At 36.1% G+C, this 20,479-nt stretch overlaps 1 protein-coding gene across 1 annotated transcript in view; it reads left to right on the top strand.

Moving 5' to 3' along the window:
• Positions 1-18,803, top strand: part of pygma (phosphorylase, glycogen, muscle A) — a 25,926-nt gene extending 7,123 nt beyond the window's left edge. Inside the window, exons 5-20 of the mRNA XM_073825103.1 lie at positions 2,566-2,697; positions 2,778-2,889; positions 5,810-5,892; positions 7,016-7,159; positions 7,292-7,384; positions 7,601-7,747; positions 9,860-10,023; positions 10,892-11,006; positions 13,012-13,113; positions 13,196-13,343; positions 14,298-14,356; positions 14,474-14,615; positions 15,212-15,419; positions 15,926-16,060; positions 17,716-17,782; positions 17,878-18,803. Coding sequence (XP_073681204.1) covers positions 2,566-2,697; positions 2,778-2,889; positions 5,810-5,892; positions 7,016-7,159; positions 7,292-7,384; positions 7,601-7,747; positions 9,860-10,023; positions 10,892-11,006; positions 13,012-13,113; positions 13,196-13,343; positions 14,298-14,356; positions 14,474-14,615; positions 15,212-15,419; positions 15,926-16,060; positions 17,716-17,782; positions 17,878-18,027 — 2,001 coding nt within the window. The 3' untranslated portion in view covers positions 18,028-18,803. The remainder of the gene's footprint in view (positions 1-2,565; positions 2,698-2,777; positions 2,890-5,809; positions 5,893-7,015; positions 7,160-7,291; positions 7,385-7,600; positions 7,748-9,859; positions 10,024-10,891; positions 11,007-13,011; positions 13,114-13,195; positions 13,344-14,297; positions 14,357-14,473; positions 14,616-15,211; positions 15,420-15,925; positions 16,061-17,715; positions 17,783-17,877) is intronic.
• The last annotated feature ends 1,676 nt before the right edge of the window (positions 18,804-20,479 follow it).

Raw genomic sequence — 20,479 nt, 5'->3', positions numbered from 1 at the left:
AATTTAGAGTACTTCGAAAACGAAACTATTTAAATCTGTATAAAGGAAAGACAAAATAAACCACAACAAGAAAAAATCTGTATTTTTCTTGTAATCAAGAACATTTCTTTTGACAAAATTACCTAATTAATGCAGAATGATGTTTGACAGGGAACGCATCTCCACCGCATAGCCGCATATAATCGCTGTGTCAGTCGCATGTTGGGTCTAGCGCCGGCCCTGACTGAGAGGCAGAGGCGCTGGCGCCCTCCTAGCAATGGCGCTGGTCGCGCTAGCATCCTGGGGTGGCAGAGACAAATATATGTGCTTGGTGATGTAGGTCTCGGCTCTCTTCATCTCCTGGTTGCAGCGATGACTCCGAGACTGTACGTGCGCGTTTAAGGTACCTAAACAACGACTGTTGCAACAGGGCCAAGGGCTGGGTTGGAAAATATGTGACTTCATTATGTTTTTTAATTTAATCAATGTTGATTATGAAAGTAAGCATGCAGTGAGCATGCAGCATGAGAAAGATATGATACATCATGAGATGTGCAATATGTCTGGAGACATGGGTAAAACATTTTGACCACTTCATTAAGTTTTGTTTTGTAGTCTCTTTTTTAAAAGATTTTCGTTTTGTATAAATTGTATCTTAATTTTGATGTTTTATCAACCAATTGCCTGTGTTTAATAAATAACAAGCAAATATATAGCAGACAATGTAATAAGGCGCCGACACGATCAGTTGCATTGCGTGTGAACTGGAGGGCGCCGAAACTCAGCTTGTGCCTCACAGATTTGAGAAATATAGGCTATCTATTATAGAAAGTTTGAAATGTCTACTTTTAAACGAAAATATTCGAAACTAAAATAAATAGGCTAGCCTTCTCTCTGAATATGTAATCATATGAAATGTGCATTTCTCTCTGGCGTTCATGGCGAGACCACATCGTCAACTTCATCTTTGCTGCGACACAGAAAACACCAGTTTATTAATAAATAATTAAATGTCTCCTTGTGGTCTGCGATTGAGCGCGGCTGTATTACGTAAACGCTCTCATCTATCGGGTAGGCTATATAGCCTAAGTAATGAAATTAATATAAAGGGGCGATTTGTCCACGAATGGCTTAAATGAACAACTAGTTGACTTTAGTCGGAGGCAGCCCTTATTCCACATATTTGCAGGCCATTCTGGGTTGAGCCAGCGACCCTGAGTGGAATGAGCAAGCGGAATATTCAGAAATGCGCTCTCCGCTCACATGCTCTGATCGGAACAAAGACGAACCACTGTCTGCTGAACTTGCGCAGAAACAAAGACAGGTTAGACATAACCAGCTTTTTAAAACTAATTTTTTAAAACTAATATTTAGGCTATTTTAACACAAATTATGAGCTTGCTGCCTATTTTTTTAATAATTCTTGACAAAATTAGAATATATTAAAAAAAATAATTTTTGGATGGGCCTGTTAAAAAGTGGGTGGGCCAAGGTGGGGGTGGGGGGGCTCACACATAGATCAGCCTAGGGGCCCCTGACAACCTTAATCCGCCCCTGGTCTCCATCTATCCGACTTTGGATTTGTGGAGTCCAAACAACTCTTTTTCTGGAGTCCTCAGAGATCTCCTTTGTTCGTGCCATGATACACTTCCAGACTTTGATAGATCTGTTCTTTAAATAAAACCGGGCACGCACTGACACCTGATAAGCCATCCCATTGATTGAAAACACCCCTGAACAGATGGACTCTCTAATTTCACCTTCAAATTAACTGCAAATCCTAGAGACTCACATACATTTACCACTCACAGATATGTAATATTGTATTATTGTCCAGAAAAAAAATTACAAAGTATATATTTTTGGTCTCAATTGTTTGAGCTCTTTGTCAACTTGTGAAAATATTTCTGCATAAATCATATTTCTTCAGAAATATAGACAATTCTAAAGTGTTTTAAACTTTCAAGCAGCACTGTATTTATAACTCGAAATTGCAATGATTGAGGCTAGAGAACCCTAACTAATTTTCTGGAACTGGGCCTGTAAGAAACGCACACACACAAAAAAAGAAAATGGATTTTTCTACCAGCAGCAGTGAGGATGAGTTTGTTGTTTTATTAAAAAGGAACATAATATTTTTCTTCAGTGTTTACGCTGGTTTTCAAAACTGCATTCTGTGCTATAGTGCCACCAATCTCATCCTTTTGTGCAACAGCAGTGTCGTGCAAGTGATCTAAACTCAAATTTAATTGGACGGCTCACTTAATCACAGGGGGACAGGGGAAAAAATGGACACACAATCTCACTTTGTTGCACCCGGTGTGAATAGCTCCATAGGGAACTATTGTTTTGATTCAAAAGCGTCATCGTGTCATACATTCACATTGCATAATCACGCTCAGAGTGAAAATCTCTTTAGGGGTTAGTAAACTACCATCTACCAAACACTTAGAACATGCTAACAACCTGCTATCATCACTTTAGCAACCGCCCAGACCACCTTAGCAACCACGCCATGCAGCATATTGCAACATTATGCAGACATTTGACTTGAAATTACTTTCTGATGATATTGATGGTTGACAGGTGGAAGAGGCAGACGACTGGCTCCGCTATGGTAACCCATGGGAGAAAGCACGCCCAGAATATATGCGTCCTGTGCACTTTTACGGTAGAACAGAACATCACCCAGATGGAGTGAAATGGGTGGATACTCAGGTACAGCAGCGTCATTTATAAAGCTCTATGTTTGGGTGTTAATACTATATTCACATGCCTATTTCATATTATTTCCACAGGTTGTCTTAGCTCTGCCTTATGACACCCCTGTACCCGGATACAGAAACAACTATGTAAACACCATGAGGCTGTGGTCTGCCAAGGCCCCTTGCGAGTTCAGCCTGAAAGACTGTGAGTACCAGCAACAGTTACCATACATGCTTAGAAGACCAGGCTAGACTATACTAAAGGTGCGGTCACAGTTACTGTTGTCAAGTGAATTTCTGTACGAATTCCAGCCGATCTAATGAGAATCTATGGAAGCTTGTTTCTGGCACTGAATAAAAAATGTGATGTAACCCTTGACCACAAAACCAGTCTTAAGTAGCATGGGTAATATTTAAACCTCAGACCCACGTTTACCAAGCGGAAACAGTCCGATTGCCATCGGTTTCGACTCAGGTGTAGGGGAAGACAAGAATGTCTCCGATTAAGCGATTGGGGTGTTCTGTTGTTGGATGTAATAATGCACATCGCAGTTGTCATTTACTCCCGACATCTGAGCCACTGAAGACGCAGAGGATTAGCGTTACTTTTGTTTTTGAAAGGAAAGCGCAGATCCCGATCTACATATGGGTCTATGTTCATGCGAATCCCACAGCAGAAGTCAGTTTAAGGGGTTTTTATGCATTTTTGCAAATTTTTGCAGCTAAACGTGGCTAAAGTAAACATTACGGCTCGTCATCTCACTGCAGAGAGGGGCGGGGCGAGCAGAGCTCATTAGCATTTAAAGGAACATGAAACAGAATAGCTCGCTCTAAAAAGGGCTGATTTTGACAAGGTAAAAAGAGTGTTTTTTACACTACCATTGAGACATTTTAACCAAAGTATGTTAGAGATTTATCATGAAGACCCTAAAGAATCATATCAACTTGAGGAAAATGGGCATCCGATGACCCCTTTAAGTAAAGATCATGCTCCATGAAGATATTTATATACATTTCCTACAGTAAATATATCAAAACTTAATTTTTGATTAGTAATATGCATTGCTAAGAACTTAATTTGGAAAACTTTAAAGGTGATTTTCTCCATATTTAGTTTTTTTTTTTTTCAACCCTCAGATTCAAAATTTTCAAATAGTTGTATCTCTCCCAAATATTGATGGATATGACAAGCCATACACAAATGGAAAGCTTATTTATTCAGCTTTCAGATGATGTATAAAAATCAATTAAAAAAAAGACCCTTATGACTGGTTTTGTGGTGCAGGGTCACAAATAAAAAAGTTATTTGACTCTTTGCAGGGAGCTTGATTGACAGGCAATCTGACCAATTATATCACAGAATCTGCCATTTTGTCTGTCAAACATGTCAGACAGGAGAATAGATTAACTTCGGTGGACTTAAACTTGAATAATGGTGGATTGACGTCTTTCTACGTTTGAAATAAAATACATTCCAATGTCATTCATGTTTAATTCATGCTTTAACTATATGAAAAGATGATCAGTTCACGTGCCACTAGAACTGGGGCACTACAGTGATCTGTCACGACACATTAAAGAGCCACAAAATGGTATTTATTGTTTGAATGTTTTTAAAAAATGTCAAAATTTGAAGGCTGAGACTTTGTTTTATACCAGAAGTACCCTGCTCTGTCTTGTCTGTTGGTACGTTGTTAGTTTCATCTTTGTTCTGTGATGTATTTTTCACTGCAATGAGAGCGATATGGCTTGTTGGACTTAGCCATTGTTGGGAGTTGCTTTTAAATGTAATGCATTACAATATTGTGTTAATAAATGGGAAAACAAAGTAACTGGCATTACTTATTAGAAAAAGTAACTCAGATATTATTTAGTAAATTAAAAAGTAATGTGTTACTTTACTAGCTACTTGAAAAAGTAATCTGATTATGTAACTCGCATTACTTGTAATGCGTTACCCCCAACAGTAGATTTAGCAATAGTAACTAAGTCTTTGCGAAGGGTCAATTGTGTTTTTTTATCGCAGAATTCTGACTTTTTTCTTAGAATTGTGTAAATCAAGAAATCAAGTCAGAAGTCGCAATTTTTACATCTCACAATTTACCTTTTTTTCTCTGAATTTTAATATATAAATTCACAAGTGCAGGTTTTAAAGTCACTTGCAATTTATTCTTCACAAAGACCCACCACCCTAGCAGTTACTGCTGCTACGTCCGACAAGTCAAGGTGCTTTCACGCCACACATCATGCTCTCACGTAGTGAAAAATTCTTCTCTTTCACGTAGTGAAAAATACTTCTAACAACAGGCCAACAAGAAAGAGTAGGTTACTTTTGGTATAAAAAAGTGTCCGCTTTCATTTTTGTAATTTAAGAAATTAAAACAATAAATACCATATTGTGGCATTTTAATGTGTTGTGACAGATCGTTGTATCGCCTCCATTCAAGAGGTGTGTGAAACGATCATCTCTTCCTCTTTACTTGCTATAGCATGAAATAAACATGAATGAACAACAGAAGGTATCTTGTTTTTACTGCAGAAAGATGTCAATAATACACACCATTTTTCAAGTCCAGGTCTACTGACATTAATCTACCTTTCTGTCTGGTTTGTTTGTGGGACAAAATGGCAGATTTGGTATTATGATTGGTTGGATCACCTGTCAATCAAGCTTCCGGCAAAGGGTCAATTGCAAGTTATTAAGTCTTCAGGAAATCTTAGGAAAAAAGACTATTTTCTTACAATTGCGAGTTTATATCTCACAATTCTGACTTTGAAATTGTGTTATAAAGACAGAATTGCGAGATGTAAACTCATAATTCTAAGAATTTTTTTTTATATCTCATCATTCTGAATTCATAACACACAATTGAGACTAAATATCATGCGATTCTGAGAAAAAGGTCAAAATTGACAAACTGAAAAGAAGTCTTTTTATTCAGTGGCTGAAACAAGCTACCACAGGAATCTGGGTGTGAAATTGATCATTTTTATTTTGGTCACATAAATTTGCCACACTGACTTCTGTGTAAGCTGTGCTTCATACATCCCTTCATACATTTTTGCCTGCAAAATTTAACCATTCAAGCTGGTGTCTGACTCACATGTTCTCCTATTGTCCTCAGTTAATGTCGGTGGCTACATTCAGGCCGTCCTGGACAGGAACCTGGCAGAGAACATCTCTCGTGTGCTCTACCCCAATGACAACGTCAGTAAACACACAACCGATCCTTAATTTAAATGAATTAAAAATGCTCAAACACTCACTGATACTCCAGACAGAAAAAACCAGGGGGTGAAAACTTTTAAACAGAATGGAGATGTGTACCGTTTTCTTATTTTGCCTAAATATCACATTTTTTCATTTAGTACTGCCCTTTAGAGGCTACAGAAGATAGTTATGTGTTTCCCAGAAGACAAATTAAGTCAAATTGACCCTGATCTTCAAATTCAAAAGTTTTCACCCCCGGCTCTTAATGCATGTTTTTTTCTTCTGGAGCATCAGTGAGCGTTTGAACCTTCTGTAATAGTTGCATATGAGTCCCTCAATTGTCCTCAGTGTGAAAAGATGGATCTCAAAATCATATAGTCATTGTGGGAAAGGGTTCAAATACACAAAAATGCTGTAAAACCAAAGGTTTTGTGGGACCTTAAGGATTTTTCTGAAGAACAGCAGGCAGTTTACCTGTTCCTAGCAAACAAGGGACTCATGAACAACCATCACTAAACACAGCTGTGGATCATTCAGGTAACAACACAGTATTAAGACTTTTGAACGGGGTCATTTTTATATCTCTTGTGGACTATAAGTAAACATATTTTATGTCAAATATCTTATTCAGGTCAGTGCTAAATAAATAATAACATGCATTTCGTATAATCCCTCTTATTTTGGTAAAATAATTAACATTTTGCAGATTCTGAAAGGGGGATGTAAACGTATGACCTTGACTATACTTACCCTCATGTCATGAGTGGGAAATTTTGAGGAAATCCTAGCAAACCCCTATCTTTGCCTACCAACAACACAGAGCCCCTTAGAAACATCAGAACATCTTCACTCTATCAACCACCTATCATCACTCTAGCAACCACTCAGGACACCCTAGAAACCATCTATCATCGTTCTATCAACCACACAGCATAAATTAGTTGCTGGCTGCTCTTAGAGTGTATGAAAACTGAGGCCTTCAAGCTCTAAAAAAGGACACATCATGAAAGAATACCATTCAAAAAATCTCTGGGTCAACTATTCCTTTAAGGACAGCCATAGTTTCATCACATGGTTTGTACATACCTGCCTTAAGCTTTCCGTTCCTGTCGTCTTGTAGTTTTTTGAGGGTAAGGAGCTCAGATTGAAGCAGGAGTACTTTGTAGTGGCTGCGACTCTCCAAGACATCATCCGCCGCTTCAAGGCCTCCAAGTTCGGCTCCAGGGATATTGTGCGCACGGACTTCAGCTCGCTGCCTGACAAGGTCGGCATATCTAAATATCTTCTAAAGTCTCACTAAAAGATGCTTAAAAAGATGTAGGTGTCACAGCTCTGCTCTTTGACATCAGGTTTCTTGATCTCTTTTTTTTTTTTTTTTTTGTTTGGCTGCTCTCAGGTGGCCATTCAGCTGAATGACACTCACCCCGCCTTGGCCATCCCTGAGCTGATGAGAGTGTTGGTTGATGAAGAGAAACTTCCATGGGAGAAGGTTTGAGATTTTTACAGTGAACATTATAAATGAATCACTCCTTTGTTTAGTTTTATACAGTACTGAATGGCCACAGACTTGTAACACTAGAGGGCGACAGAGTATAGAGAAGCTCAGTCTTAAAAAAAGTTAAAAAACATAAATTGGTCTAAATATAAATTAAGTGTAATGGATTAGTTGTAAGCCAAACTGTGTTGATTCTCTTACTCTCTGCAGGCATGGGACATCTGCACTAAGACCTGCGCCTACACCAATCACACTGTGCTGCCTGAGGCTCTGGAACGCTGGCCTATCGACCTCTTCCAGACCCTGCTGCCACGGCACCTCGAGATCATCTACGAAATCAATCGCCGCCACATGGAGGTCTGATTTTAACACAACACAACACATTTTACATTGTTCCCAAAGCAACCATGGTTGCAAGACATTACCAATAGAGTTCAATAGTACTTATAAGCATAGTTAGCCAGCAATGCTTTTGGGAAACATTTATGATGCAGACAAAAGCATGTTTCTTCACTGACAGCCATTCAAAAGTATCCACTACCATTTAAAAGTTGCAGGTCATTAAGATTTTTTTAAATTTTTAAATCAATACTTTACACCATGAGGGTGTATTTGGGTCATTCCTGGGATTCAGCAATATTTCAATCCCCCAGAGTTTTTCACATTCATATTTTTGGAAAAATATTGGTTAGACAATTAAGAATTAAAGAATGTATTGCTGATTAGAACATGTTAAGAACTAAAACAATAAAACTGTGGTTTTCTAAATGAAAAATATTTTTACCATAGACGCAATTTGTTTATTTTTAGCTTCAGTCCTGTAAAAATGTGAAAAATATGATGAATATTAAATGTGAGCCTGGACCACAAAACCAGTCTTAAATAGCACAGATATATTTGTAGCAATAGCTAAAAATAAATTGTATGGGTCAAAATTTTCGACTTTTATGCTAAAATCTTTAGGATATTAGGTAAAGATGATGTTCCATGAAGATATTTTGTAAATTTCCTACAGTAAATATATCAAAACTTAATTTTTGATTAGTAATATACATTGCTAAGTACTTAATTTTTACAACTTTAAAGGCGATTTTCTTAATATTTAGATTTTTTTGCACTTTCAGATTTCAGATATTCAAATAGTTATATCTCACCCAGATATTGTCCTATCATAGGCTTATTTATTCAGCTTTCAGATGGATGTTAATCTTAATTTCGAAAAAATTGACAATTATGACTGTTTTTGTGGTCCAGGGTCACAAATTTGTTATCATTAAATTATCACTGACCCATGATCAGTAGGTAGATTTTTGTTTTATAACAAGTTCTATGTGAAATCCTTTTTTTAAACCAATCCCATCTAAAAAAAAAAAAATAAAAGTATTAAAAGGTCATGAAAGGTGGGGAAATTAGATTTTTTTTTGGAGGTTTAACATGTGCCTAATTATGTGGGTTTATTTAGAAAATGAATCATATGTAGTTGACAAAAAATTATTATATCCCAAGTTGAAACGTTACAGAATCTTAGAAATGACCCATTTATCAAAACTGACATTACAGACTTTTATAGTGTTTAAAAAAGTATTTCAAATAAATGCTGTTCTTTTGATCTTTCAATTATTGAAAGAATCCTGAAAAGTATATCAGTTTCCACAAAAACATTAAGAATTCAGCATTGACATTAAGAAATGTTTTTAAGTGTCAAATCAGCTTTTTACAGTGATATCTGAAGGCTCATATGATGGCTACTGAAAATTCAGCTTTATCATCACATGAATAAATTACATTTTAAAATATATTGAAATAGAAAATAGTTATTTTAAATTGTAATAATATTTAAAGCGCTAGTTCACCCAAAAATACAAATTATATCATTAGTTACTCACCCTCATGTCGTTCCGAACCCGAAAGAACACAAATGAAGATATTTTTGATGAAATCCGAGAGCTAACTAACCCTGCGTGGACAGCAACACAAGTACCATGTTTAGTGCGTCATGGTACTCTCGGTACAGACTGATACGAAAGAGAAGAAATTGTTGAATGAAGTAATTATTTTTGTTTTCTTTGTGCATAAAAAGTATTTTCTTAGCATCATACAATTACAGTTGAACAGTTGAACTATTTTAACGATATCCTTTCTGAGCACTGAGCGTGTCAGTTGTGTTGCTGTCTATGTCGGATAGCTCTCAGATTTCATCAAAAATATCTTCATTTGTGTTCTGAAGATAAACAAAGGTCTTGCAGGTTTAGAACCACATGAGGGTGAGTAATGAATGACAGAATTTTCATTTTTCAATAAACTATCTCTTTAATAATATCTTTTTACCATAAAAACATAAAACCTTTCCAACCAAAAGGTTTCGAATGATAGCAAATAAATCACAAAAAGGCTAAAAGATGCCATAACAGCAAAAAGTGTGTTTTGTGAGTGTGTTGTTTACAAAACCCAGTCTGTTTGTTGTTGTAGCGTGTGTCCTCTCTTTACCCCGGTGATATGGACCGCATGCGCCGCATGTCTCTCATTGAGGAGAGCGGACAGAAAAGAGTCAACATGGCTCATATGTGCATCGTCGGCTCTCATGCAGTCAACGGTGTGGCAAGAATCCACTCGGACATCCTTAAAGCAACCGTGTACGTATTCAAAGCACACATACAGAGACACCATGTTAACCAGAGATCTTTACATTCAGTTCCTTTACAGACTGAAATTGAAGTCATCAGATTTTGATCATTAAGTTGAATTAACAGTACGATTTGTTACTGAATTGTTCCTGCTGAATTAATCACCCGGTCACAGTCGTTCTTGGTAAATAATTTACTTAAAGGAGTAGTTCACTTTCAAACCAAAAATGTACAGATAATGTACTCACCCCCATGTCATCCAAGATGTTCATGTCTTTCTTTCTTCAGTTGTAAAGAAATGGTGTTTTTTGAGGAAAACATTTCAGGATTTCTCTCCATTTGTTCTCTCCATGAGTTTGAACTTCCAAAATGCAGCTTCAAAGGGCTCTAAATGACCCCAGACGAGGAAGAAGGGTCTTATCTAGAGAAACGATCGGTTATTTTCTAAAAACATTTACAACTTATATACTTTTTAATCTCAAACGCTTGTCTTGCCGAGCTAGACAAAACAAGCATTTGAGGTTAAAAGTATATAAATTGTAATTGTTTTTTTAGAAAATAGCCCATCGTTTTGCTAGATAAGACCCTTCTTTCCTCTGCTGTGATCGTTTAGAGGCATTTGAAGCTGCGTTTTGGAAGTTCAAACTCAGGGGCACCATACAAGTCCATTATATGGAGAGAAATCCTGAAATATTTTACTCAAAAAACATAGTTTCCTTACGACTGAAGAAAGAAAGATATAAACATCTTGGATGACAAGGGGGTGAGTACAGTATCTGCAATTTTTTGTTCTGAAAGTGAACTACTCCTTTAATTTCTAGTGGTTTTGAATGACATGAGTAGAGTTAATAATGACTACTATTTATTTACTAAATAGATTCAAAGACTTTTACGAGATGGACCCACACAAGTTCCAGAACAAAACCAATGGAATCACCCCTCGCCGTTGGTTGGTGATGTGCAACCCTGGTCTGGCTGAGGTCATTGCAGAGGTTGGTGCAGTCGTTCATAACTTCATTTGTTGCTTGTTAACATATCTGACGTTAAAGGAGTAAATCACTTTCAGAACAAAAAATGTACAGATAATCTACTCACCCGCTTGTCATCCAAGATGTTCATGCCTTTCATGCCTGTTTTTTGAGTAAAACATTTCAGGATTTCTCTCCATCTAATGGACTTCTATGGTGCCCCCGAGTTTGAACTTCCAAAATGCAGTAAAGAAGGGTTTTATCTAGCAAAACAATGGGTTATTTGCTAAAAAAGAAATTACAATTTATATACTTTTTAACCTCAAATGCTCATCTAGCTCGGCAAGACAAGCGTTTGAGATTAAAAAGTATATAAGTTGTAAATGTTTTTTTAGAAAATAACCGATCGTTTCGCTAGATAAGACCCTTCTTCCTCGGCTGGGATCATTTAGAGGTCTTTGAAGCTGCATTTAAACTGCATTTTAGAAGTTCAAACTCGGGGGCACCATAGAAGTCCATTATATGGAGAGAAATCCTGAAATGTTTTCCTCAAAAAACAGCATTTCTTTACGACTGAAGAAAGAAAGACATAAACATCTTGGATAGGGTTGGGCATCGTTTGAATTTTATCGATTCCGATTCCACTTATCGATTCCGATTCTTTTCGATTCCCAGTTTCGATTCCAGTTTAGTAAAACAACAACAACAACAACCACAAAAGTCAAACATTAATATACCACACATGTTTATTTTCAGTGCTTGCTTGCAACATATTATTTTATTACAGGGGTTCTCAAACTTTTATATACCAGGGCCCCCCCCCCCCCCCCCCCCCCCCCTCCCCCTTCTTTTCGGGTAAATTTTGCAAGGCCCCCCTATGCCTGACATTTCCTCTAAAGGTGTTTATTTTTTAAACTTTTTTATTAACCAAAACATTTGTTTTGCCTTTTTATTTTTCTCCTGCATGTTATTAAAAAAAAAATCAAACAAACTTTAAATTAAAGCTATACTTTTGAATTTAAAAGAAAACCCTCTGCTCTAACTTTTTAACATGTATATACATACACAGATTTAAAGCACTTAAATTATTTAATTCAGACATTCTTCACAACTTCAGAGTACTCTTTCTTAAGTGACTGAATATCTACTGTTTGTATTTATTATAAAATAAACATATAAATGAAAAATACAGTACATTCTAAATTTGTTTCTGCTGGTGCTCATGTGTGCATAAACACCACTGACCCTTACAAGATCCACTTCTATGGGTAAGCATTCATTATAAAACACTCACAGGACATTCATTTTGAAAACTATGCAAATATTTTGAAACTTCACGCAAAAATACGATGGATCAGAGCCCCGAAAGCATAGTTTGTGAATCAACAGCGGACTTATGCGTGCCTAATGCACGTCTCCGATATACAAGAATGAATACATTAGGCGCGTGCGAGTTCGTTACTATTACTCCGATCATCTTTGCCTTTACATTAGCGGGAGGGTTTGTTTCATGCAGCCAAGAGATGAAGTAGATACCTGTCTTCCCGCGGGGGTATAAGTTACTTTTATGTGGGCATTTGCGGGATGAAATAGCATATATTCCTTCTGGAGCGGGCGGGCGCAGGACTAAAACACCCGTCCCTTGCAGATCTCTAAGATGAAGTTTGCGTGCAGCGGTAGCTTTGTCTTCGGTTTTTACAAAGCGTAGCCACACTTTTAAACACTTACCGCATTCCAGAAGGTCCTGGCAGATTACTAGATGAAATAATGCACCCAGGAATCGAAACGAGGAATCGAAATTTTTAATTTTATAACAAGTATCCGATTCTTTATCTTAAGTATCCGATTCCAGGAATTGATTTTCGATTCCCAACCCTAATCTTGGATGACTAGGGGGTGAGTACATGATCTGTAAATTTTTGTTCTGAAAGTGAACTACTCCTTTAACATAACTATAGAAGTTTGTGTGGACTAATTGAAGTTTTATATAAGGTTAAGATTTATTCCTGCTCTGACTTTCTTTTATTAGAAAATTGGAGAGGACTTCATCCGCGACCTGGATCAGCTGCAAAAGCTTCGTGATTTTGTCAATGATGAGGGCTTCATTCGAGATATTGCCAAAGTTAAACAGGTTAGAAAGAAAGGATATGTCGCACATAACATTGGCCCAGAATTTGGAATTGAAAATTGATTATTGCTCTCTCCTCTTCTAGGAGAACAAGATGAAGTTCGCTGTGCACCTGGAAGAGCACTACAAAGTAAAGATCAACCCTAACTCAATGTTTGACATTCAAGTAAAGAGAATCCATGAGTATAAGAGGCAGCTGCTCAACTGTCTGCACATTATCACTTTCTACAACCGTGAGTCTTTTAACATTTTTAAACATTTTTCTTCAACTATAGCATAAAATAATAATACACTACCAGTCAAAAGTTTTTGAACAGTAAATTTTTTTTTAAGAAGTTCCTTCTGCTCTCCAAGTCTGCATTTATTTAATCTGAAGTATAGCAAAAACTGTAAAATTCTGATATATTTTAATTATTTAAAACAACTGTTTTCTATTTGAAAATATTGTAAAATGTAATAATTTCTGTTATTTCAAAAGCTGAATTTTTAGCATCAGTACTCCAGTTACATGATCCTTCGAAAATCATTCTAATATTCTGATTTGCTGCTCAAAAAAGATTGTTGAAAACAGCTGAGTAGATTTTTTTCAGGTTTCTATGATGAACAGAAGTTCAGAAGAACAGCATTTATCTGAAATAGAAATCTTTTGTAACATTATAAATGACTTTATCATCACTTTTAATCAATTTAAATCATCCTTGCTAAATAAAAGTATTATTTCTTTTCCAAAAAATATATATATATACTGGCTTTTGAATGGTATGGTACATAATGTTACAAAAGCTTTTTATTTGAGATAAATGCTGACCTTTGGAGCTTTCTATTCATCAAAGAATCCTGAAAAAGTACTCAACTGTTTTAAATACTGATAATAATAATAATAAAAATTTAAATAGCAAATCAGTGTTTTAGAATGATTTCATATCACGTGACACTAAAGACCAGAGTAATGATGCTGAAAATTTAGCTTTGATCACAGGAATAAATTACATTTAAAAAAATATATAAATCGAAAGCAGTTACTTTAAATAGTAAAACTATTTCAAAATTTTACTGTTGTTGCTGTACTTTGGGTCAAATAAATGCAGGATTTGTGAGCAGAAGAGAAAACATAAAAAAAAAACTTTAGAACTTAAGGTTTAGAAGTAGGTATTATGACATTTTTGGGTGTTACTTCTTGTTTGCAGGCATCAGGAAAGAGCCTAACAAGCAGTGGACCCCGAGAACAATTATGATTGGAGGAAAGGTCTGATCGATCGATCTTAACATTTCATATGACTTCAATGCCAGATTTTAATTTAATTCTTTGGTTGTATTTGAATTCTAAGTGTACGTTAATTATGTTCTGCTCAATACTTTCCAGGCTGCTCCAGGCTATCACACAGCTAAAATGATCATTCGTCTCATCACAGCTATTGGTGAGGTGGTCAACCACGACCCTGTGGTGGGCGACCGCCTCAAAGTCATTTTCCTGGAGAACTACAGAGTCACCCTTGCTGAAAAAGGTGACAAATTACAACATATGCAAACCACACATGCAACTAATGTTAAATGTTTAAGTCATTTGCTTTATATTTAATTAAATCTTAATATTTTAAAACGATAATTTAAGTTTTGATAATTACTGCGAAAGCCAACATGTTTGGTTAGTTATACCTGCTTGAGCCCTGTTGCAAATTTTACTATGTTGCCGCTTTATTAAATAACATAAGTTGATTAAAAATTGTGACTTGCCATCAGTTTGAGCAAGTAACTTTTATTACTCTGGAACTTTCATGGATTTACAGGCTGAATTGTTTGGGGTGTTATAGAAAAATAACTTAACTAGTAGTGTAACTAATTAATGTTGGCTGAGAGTAATAAGTAAAGTAATAATATTACTTTTGAAAGGAGTAACTAGTAATTAGTAATATATTACTTCTTTTGAGTAATGAGTAACACTAATAGTAACATCACTACTATCCATGTTCAGTTCCCCGCTTTAAAACCCTAAAAACATTTTAAATAAATCCACTTATACCCCTTATTTTTATCTGAAATATATGTGATCATAAAGATTATGCCTTTCAATGTTTTTTTTTTTTTTTCTTCTGTCTATCAGCGGTCCCTGCGGCTGACCTGTCCGAGCAGATCTCCACAGCCGGCACAGAAGCTTCTGGAACAGGCAACATGAAGTTCATGCTGAATGGAGCTCTGACCATTGGCACCATGGACGGAGCCAATGTGGAGATGGCAGAGGAAGCAGGAGAAGACAACATCTTCATCTTCGGCATGAGAGTAGAGGATGTTGAAGCCATGGATGCTAAAGGGTAGAATTAAAAGGATAGTTCACCCAAAAATACAAATTCTGTTATTAATTACTTGCGCTCATGTTGTTCCAAAATACTGTAAGACCTTTGTTCATCTTCGGAACACAAATGAAGATATTTTTGATGAAATCCGAGAGCTTTCTGACCCTGCATAGACTGCAACGCAACTGACATGTTCGAGGCCTAGAAAGGTAGTAAGGATATCATTAAAATAGTCCATGCAACATCAGTAGTTATGAAGTTACGAGAATACTTTTTGTGTCCTTACTACCTTTCTGGATCTTGAACGTGTCGGTTGCATTGCTCTCTATGCAGGGTCAGAAAGCTCTCAGGTTTCATCTAAAATTTTAATTTGTGCTCCAAAAATGAACGAAGGGCTTATGGGTTTGGAACAACAAGAGGATAAGTAATTATTTACTGAATTAGGTGAACTATCTCTTTAAATAAAAGTAAACACTCATGTAATATACGTACTATATTTGACATGACCTCCTTCCATTTGGCAGATACAATGCATCAGAGTACTACAACCGTATTCCAGAGCTGAAACAGGCCATTGATCAGATCGCAGGAGGCTTCTTTAGCCCAAAACAGCCAGACCTCTTCAAGGATATTGTCAATATGCTGATGCACCATGATAGGTAAAAAAACCCCAAAAGAACAAGAAACATTACCACAAACAATGATAGACAATAACAGACACCATTGTGTTTCCTGTTGTACAAAAAAAACATACAATGACCACAAATTGGAAATATTTTTATAGTAAGATCATACCAAATTTTACATTTAGTACTGATCTGAATAAGATATTTCACATAAAATAGATTTAGATAGAGTCGCTAAGATAAAACAATAGTTGAATTTATAAAAATGACCCTATTCAAAAGTTTACATACACTTGATTCCTAATACTGTGTTTTTTTTTTTTTAGTTTGGTGATAGTTGTTCATGAGTCCCTTGTTTGTCCTGAACAGTTAAACTGCCTGCTGTTCTTCAGAAAAATTCTTTAGGTCCCACAAATTCTTTGGTTTTTCAACATTTTTGTGTATTTGAACCCTTTCCAACAATGACTGAATAAGAGCAAATAAGAAAAATGTACACATCTTCATTCTGTTCAAAAGTTTTCACCCCTCTGCATCGTTTTTCCTTTTGGAGCAGGGGTCCCCAAACTAAGGCCCGCGGGCCGAATGCGGCCTGCCCCCACATTTGGGCCGGCCCTCTGAACAATGCGAGACATATTTTGTAAATGTAATTTTAAATATATGTTTTACTTATATCATGTCAGTATTTGACTAAAACTAAAAACCCTTAGTTATTAAGGCTGCGGTTCTCTCGGTTGGTTGTGCATTTTTCCTTCCACACTTTTTCCTTCCACTTAACTTTCTGTTAACATGCTTGGATGCAGCACTCTGAACAGCCAGCTTCTTTGGCAAAGAATGTTTGTGGCTTACCCTCCTTGTGAAGGCTCAGGAAACCTTTGCAGGTGTTTTGAGTTGATCAGCTGATTGGCATGTCACCATATTCTAATTTGTTGAGATAGTGAATTGGTGGGTTTTTGTTAAATGTGAGCCAAATCATCACAATTAAAAGAACCAAAGACTTAAACTACTTCAGTCTGTGTGCATTAAATTTATTTTAATACACAAGTTTCACAATTTGAGTTGAAGTACTGAAATAAATGAACTTTCCATTTTTTTGACATAATTTATTGAGATGCACCTGTATATCTTTTGAAAAGAAATGATCATTTATCTGTATGGTGCATAACAAAATAATAACTATTCTAGCATTAAAAGGTATAATAAATACAGGTAAAATCAAAATAAAATAATAATACTAGTAGTCAGTCTGGCCAACGGCATTTTCTTTTATAAACCGACCCGCCCCCCATTAAAGAAAAGAAAATTATGTGGCCCTCTCAGAAAAAAGTTTGGGGACCCCTGTTCTGGAGCGTCAGTGAGCGTTTGAACCTTCTGTAATAGTTGGATATGAGTCCCTCAGTTGTCCTCAGTGTGTAAATATGGATCTCAAAATCAAACAGTCATCACTGAAAGGGTTCAAAAACACAAAAATGCTGAAAAACCAAAGAATTTGTGGGACCTGAAGGATTTTTTTTAGAAGAACGGTGGGCAGTTTCAAATGTACAAGACAAACATTCTTTATTTTCCAAATACTAACTAATTATATAACCTATCTAGGTCTTTAAATTCATTAATAATATAAATAATATTCTACTTTAGAACAGATTTTAATCACATTCGTATATGAATCATTTATGTTTCTTGCTGCACAGGTTCAAGGTGTTTGCTGACTATGAAGACTACATCAAATGCCAAGAGAAAGTCAGCGCTTTGTATAAGGTGAGTGCGAACAGTTTGTTATATTGCCAAAAAAAAAGAAAAAATGAATAAGTATGATTATTATTTGGCGATTATCATTCCCTTTCCGTTTACAGAAACCTAAGGAATGGACCAAGAAGGTGATCCTCAACATTGCCGGTTCAGGCAAGTTCTCCAGCGACCGCACCATCTCCCAGTACGCCCGTGAGATCTGGGGTGTAGAGCCCACTTTGGAGAAGCTTGCTGCACCTGACGACCCTAAATAAACCTCCACCTGCCCATCGAGCAACCTGTATGATCGAGCATCACTAGATGATCCATCTTAAAAAATCCAGCTATGGCTTGCTCAGTGGCAACCAAAACGCAATCTGTCAATCTTCAATCTTTTAAAGCTCTGCCTCATTTACCTCACAATCAATCAATAACTTCAACAAACTTAATCAATGTTCAACAGGTAGCATCTGTATCAGCATTATTCAGCACAGGGCTGTTTCCTAAAAACATCAAAAGTCTAAGTAGACTGCCACCAATGGTCTCTATAGGGTCACTATGATTTTAGGAAACGCTCTGGAGCGTATAATCAGAATAAGAAGAGGAAACATCACATCCCAGAAGGTTCTTGATGTTATATTTGGGTTTTGACATTCAATAGAGTGTTTTTGCTCATCTGAACTGTTCAAGCATTACATATTTGGAAAATAAAAAATCCAATTAAATCCAATCGTAAATTCTGCATTTGGCTGCTAGTTCTTAAAGGATTAGGAACATGCTTAAAATGACAAGATTGTCAGTAATGTGTGCAAAACGGTTGATGTAGGGGGGGGTCACGGTTGCTTTTAAAGCGAGACAGTAAGCATTGCTCATATGTACGTGTGAATTTGTGTTTGCTGTTCTGAAACGTTTTTGGACTCTAATGTTAAAATCATGCACTTAAAAGTCTCATGAGCTGTTATTCAATATCCCAACCAGTTATCCCAGGCCTTTTTCCAATAGTTTTTGTTAAAGGACAACAAAATTATGTAATAAACTACAAATAAACCACTGCGTTTTGTCATTTCTCACCAGTTTGCGAAGAATGAGAAGAAGTGTTATGTAAGCACACACTCGATGACCCATTCATGCTTGACACTTGAGCACTTCAGTATTTACCCACGTGTGAGCAACATCTCACTCACTCTCTGAGACACACGAAAACTGTTTTAAAACGGGTCTGTTGGCTTTACGTTGCCAATATACAGCATACATGACATACACTATTATATAATGGCCAACCAGCAATGTCTAGAGCTTGGTTACTCTGACATGATTACGTGAGGAATGCTAAATCAATCCTGTTTGTACCTTCAACCTTGAGGTCATCTCACAAACTGGCAGGGGGATGCAAGAAACTGGCTCAATCTGTCACACTGTGTTTTGTGAGACAGTCTACGCTCTGTAATTTGCTCTGGCAGCTGGTGTTGCTCTTCACTGGAGCGATTTGGAGATAAACGGGTCTTGACTTTCCGTTCACACTGCAGAACGGGGGCATTGGATTATCGCAGTTGTCTGTTGCATCAGTTTAACAACATTCTGTGCCAAACTTATATGGCTAGAATGATTGTATAATCAAGTTAGTACAGGTGGAGCTTGTCACATCAACAGTGTATAATTTCTGTAAATTCAATCAATGTTCAACCGGTAGATTTTATGTCAGCCTTATTCAGCAGAAACTGTGATGATACAGGTTTCAGCATACATTCATTCACATTCTCTGTGGTGCTGTCCACATTATGGAACATATTCTTTTACATAAGGGGTTCTTAAACTGGGCATCCTAGCAGGAAAATGTACATATCTGTTTAAGATTATTTGTATTTATTTATTTTTTTTAATTTTCTCCCTTGCCACCTTTAGCTTTCTCACTAGTTACGGCATTATTGTATGCTGCTTTGGAGCAATATTTAAGTGCAAAATATGCAAAAAAAATTTTTGAAAAAACCCCAACATTTTTAATGTTTTTTCTAAAGAAGTATCTGCTCCCCAAGCTTGCATTTATTTGATCCAAAGTACAGCAAAAACAGTACAATTTTGAAATATTTTTATTATTTAAAATAACTGTTTTCTATTTGGATGTGTTTAAAATGTAATTTATTCCTGTGATTTTAAAACAGAAATTTTAGCATCATTACTCAAGTCACATGATCCTTCAGAAATCATTCTAATATTCTGATTTGCAGCTCAAAAAACTTTTATTATTATTATTATTATTAAGTTGAAAACAGCTGAGTAGAATTGTTTCTGGTTTCTCTGATGAATAGAAAGTTCAAAAGAATAAAGTTCATTTATCTGAAATAGAAAACTTGATAAATATCTTTATCTTTTATATCTTATATCTTTTATAAATGTCTTTATCATCACTTTTGATCAATTTGAAGCATCCCTGCTAAATAAAAGTATTAATTTTACTTAATATAGATCCCCCCCCCCAAAAAAAAAAAAAATAATAATGTACTGACTCAATCTTAAATCGTATTTTAAATGGTATAGTGTATAATGTTACATAAGCTTTTTTATTTCAGATAAATGCTTATCTTTGGATCTTTATATTCATCATAGAATCCTGAAAAAGAGAATTACTCAACTGTTTTAAATATTGATAATAATACAAATGTTTCTTGAACAGCAAATCAGCATATCAGAATAATTTCTGAAGGATCTTGTGACACTGAAGAACGAAGC

Source organism: Garra rufa, chromosome 19, assembly GCF_049309525.1.
Source record: "Garra rufa chromosome 19, GarRuf1.0, whole genome shotgun sequence".
NCBI classification, from domain to species: Eukaryota; Metazoa; Chordata; class Actinopteri; order Cypriniformes; family Cyprinidae; genus Garra; species Garra rufa.
Note: the sequence above shows the minus strand (reverse complement) of the source record. Positions and strands in the feature narration are given on the sequence as shown.